We start from the raw sequence: 2,804 nt of genomic DNA, 5'->3' as shown, positions 1-2,804 counted from the left end.
GCAACAGAAATTATAATAAATATTTCTTATAATTTCCTTGAGAGCTGGATTCTTAGCTTTAAGATACAGTTTGTATTTGAGGTTATTAGCTTTAGGGGGGGTTTGAACCCCAAAACCCACCCCTTGTGTGCGCTAATGGTCCACACACATTCGCTTAGTACCATCCTTTTTAGGTGCAAGAACAATGGGGAATGCATATGGAGAATTGCTATGCCTGATTACACCCTTTTCAAGCAATTCGTCAATAGTTCTGTCAAATTCGTCTAGGTCGGAAACTTATAGGAATGTCGGAGGTCAACTTTATATACATTTAATTTAATATATACATTTAATTTAATATTTTTATTTAATTATTTTTTATTTAATTATTTTCCGAATATCTTCACGATGGAAAAGGTTAAGTTTGGGGTTAATATCAAAACAGTCTGAAGATGGTACACAAAAATTAATGTTCATAATATCAGAAGCCATACGATCGATATTGTTATCAAGTCTGCCGAAATTCTCCAATCCTACTGAAGCCACGAAATCACAGTCAACAATGCACGCACTCGGTATACATCCACACAATTCGCATTCAGAATAGTCAAAATTCTCATCACTAAAAGAACTGTACACACAATGCAAGGCTTGTTCCGAAATTCTTATTTCATCCCGCTCGGGTTTATATTTAATCTCTACCTTTGGTTTAGGTATTAAATTTTCTGCTGCAATCATTAAACGTATTCCAAACATACGCATGAAAATACGGCCCAACAAAACTGAATATGACATCAAATTGTCCGGAATAATATACATTTTTATTTCTTTAGTAACATTTTTAAACTGAACTTTAACCAAAATTACACCATACGTGCAAATTTTAAATCGTTCGAGCCCCTCATATCCGGAATATTTCATGTCACTTCGCATTAGTTGCCTTGGGACCGCTGAATGCTTCACCAAACTAATTGGACTATCTGAATCGAGAAGAGAAACCAAACTCTTACTTATGTGCACAGAACCATCAGTCAGAAAAGTAACACTCACCTTATTAAGCTCTTCAAGAGCTATACACGATTCTCCAACATCATCAATTAAAGCAACTTGATTGCTTGTCGGTGGTGGTCTCGGCTTCGGGCAATTTTTAAGTTGATGCTGAGTTGATCCACATCGAAAGCAGGAACCTTTCTCTCGCTTAGTGGCTGAACAGGACGCAGAACGGTGGCCATAGCCCGAACAATTGTAGCATTGAATGTTGGATTCGGAAATAGGAGGAACTCCAACCGATGATGAATAAAATGATTTCGATTTTGGTCGAGCACTAGGGGGCGGTTGAGAAAAAATCTGAAGTTGTGAACGTCACACTTCATGCAATTGTGCATACCTATGCGACAATTCTTTCAAACGAATAATGGTTGTAGCTGGATACAGAACGGCAATGTGTGGTGAGGTATCTTGGAACCCAGCAATAATGAACTGAAAGGTTTGCTCTTCTTCAATATGAGCTCTTGATGCAATTTCTTGCATTTTTAAAATATAACCCATCACACTTGTTTTTGCTGATTGGAATATGGTTTTTCGTAATTTGTCAATAACCTCACTGACGGAATAAATGTGACCAAAATTCGCTAAAAAATTTGCTCGAATCTCTGAATATGTTGCTGAACAATCGGTGCGTAAAAATAATTCGGCTTCTGAGTCACTTTTCATGGATTGACGGAAGAATTCAGATGATGAGCATTAATCGCGTCACACGCTCGTTCAAAATCTCCAAGCCACTTCTCGGCGTCGTAGTCGTCAGAACCGCTGAATAACGGAACCAAATGCTTAACGTCTTTATAGCTGGGTTTCATAAATTGCTGAACTAATGGAGAACACATGCCTGATTCCAATTCAAAAATTCGCTTCTTTTTCTCCAATACACGCAACTTTGCATCTAGCAATTCTTCTTCCAATTGGATTTCGTATAACTGAATAGCGGTTTTCGTTTTCGGCTCTCCCGGCGAATCGTTCAAATTTTCTTGTTCGCTTTCATCATTCGTATTTAACTTACGATCGTCAGCGCAGCTTTTCTCGGAATTACTCTGTATCGCCTGATCGGAATTCTTTTTTCCCGTAGAATTTTTCCCAAGTTTTGCGGAGTACATCGCACGCAAATCTGCAACTGTGGCATCTTTCCCAAAAATTACACCCGCTGCTCGCAATTCTGTAGCCAACTGAGTCTTATTCATGGTATTTTCCATTTTTCGGATCCTGTCCGCAGAATGCTGTTATAAAACTAATCGCTTCAAGATTCAAAGTTGAACTGCCGCTGAATGTTCTTGTTTTATTATTGTGACTTTTTGACATTTGCTATTCACGATGAAAGGTAGTGGCCACCTCGGCTGACAGTAAACAATAATTACATACGTATATTATTCAAACTATTACATTGTTGGCAACCCACAAGTGTAGACTTTAATTTTGATATGTCATTGTAGAACTAGGATCCGTTATTGTATCCCGTTTGCATATTCTTTCATTATTTCTTTTCTTTTCCGTCTGCCGATACCTAAGCACGTTGTAACGTAATACGCGGTAAGCCATATAATATCCAAGTTCGTATTTAAGATCTTATAATTTGTATTGTATTATTCTTGTATGTATATTTTGTAAATAAAGATTAAGCTACGGCTACCCCCTCAACCATAACAGTGGCGACGAAGAAAAACAACTCTTTTCGAGCTCAGAACAATATCAAAAATGGCGACATTAGAGCAGGTGGTTGCGACTCTTCTATCAAGACAGCAAGAAACCGCGGAGCAACAAAAACTGCTCTTGGA

General features: G+C 37.9%; 1 protein-coding gene across 2 annotated transcripts in view; it reads right to left on the bottom strand.

The window, feature by feature from the left end:
• Positions 1–2,384, bottom strand: part of LOC108366351 (uncharacterized) — a 2,833-nt gene extending 449 nt beyond the window's left edge. Inside the window, exons 1-2 of one of the 2 annotated variants that reach the window (XM_017620726.1) lie at positions 1,030–2,384; positions 745–959 (exon numbers count right to left, since the gene is read on the bottom strand). In XM_017620726.1, the coding sequence (XP_017476215.1) occupies positions 1,689–2,225 (537 nt within the window). In that variant the 5' untranslated portion in view covers positions 2,226–2,384 and the 3' untranslated portion in view covers positions 745–959; positions 1,030–1,688. Of the gene's footprint in view, positions 1–744; positions 960–1,029 lie in introns of those variants that run through there. The other variant, XM_017620727.1, reaches the window with a different exon arrangement.
• Positions 2,385–2,804: the final 420 nt, after the last annotated feature.

The sequence above is a fragment of the Rhagoletis zephyria genome, unplaced genomic scaffold, assembly GCF_001687245.7.
Source record: "Rhagoletis zephyria isolate East Lansing unplaced genomic scaffold, Rhagoletis_zephyria_1.1 Rzeph_scaffold_02238, whole genome shotgun sequence".
In the NCBI taxonomy this organism is placed as follows: domain Eukaryota; kingdom Metazoa; phylum Arthropoda; class Insecta; order Diptera; family Tephritidae; genus Rhagoletis; species Rhagoletis zephyria.
This window is presented reverse-complemented; position numbering and strand designations above follow the sequence as displayed.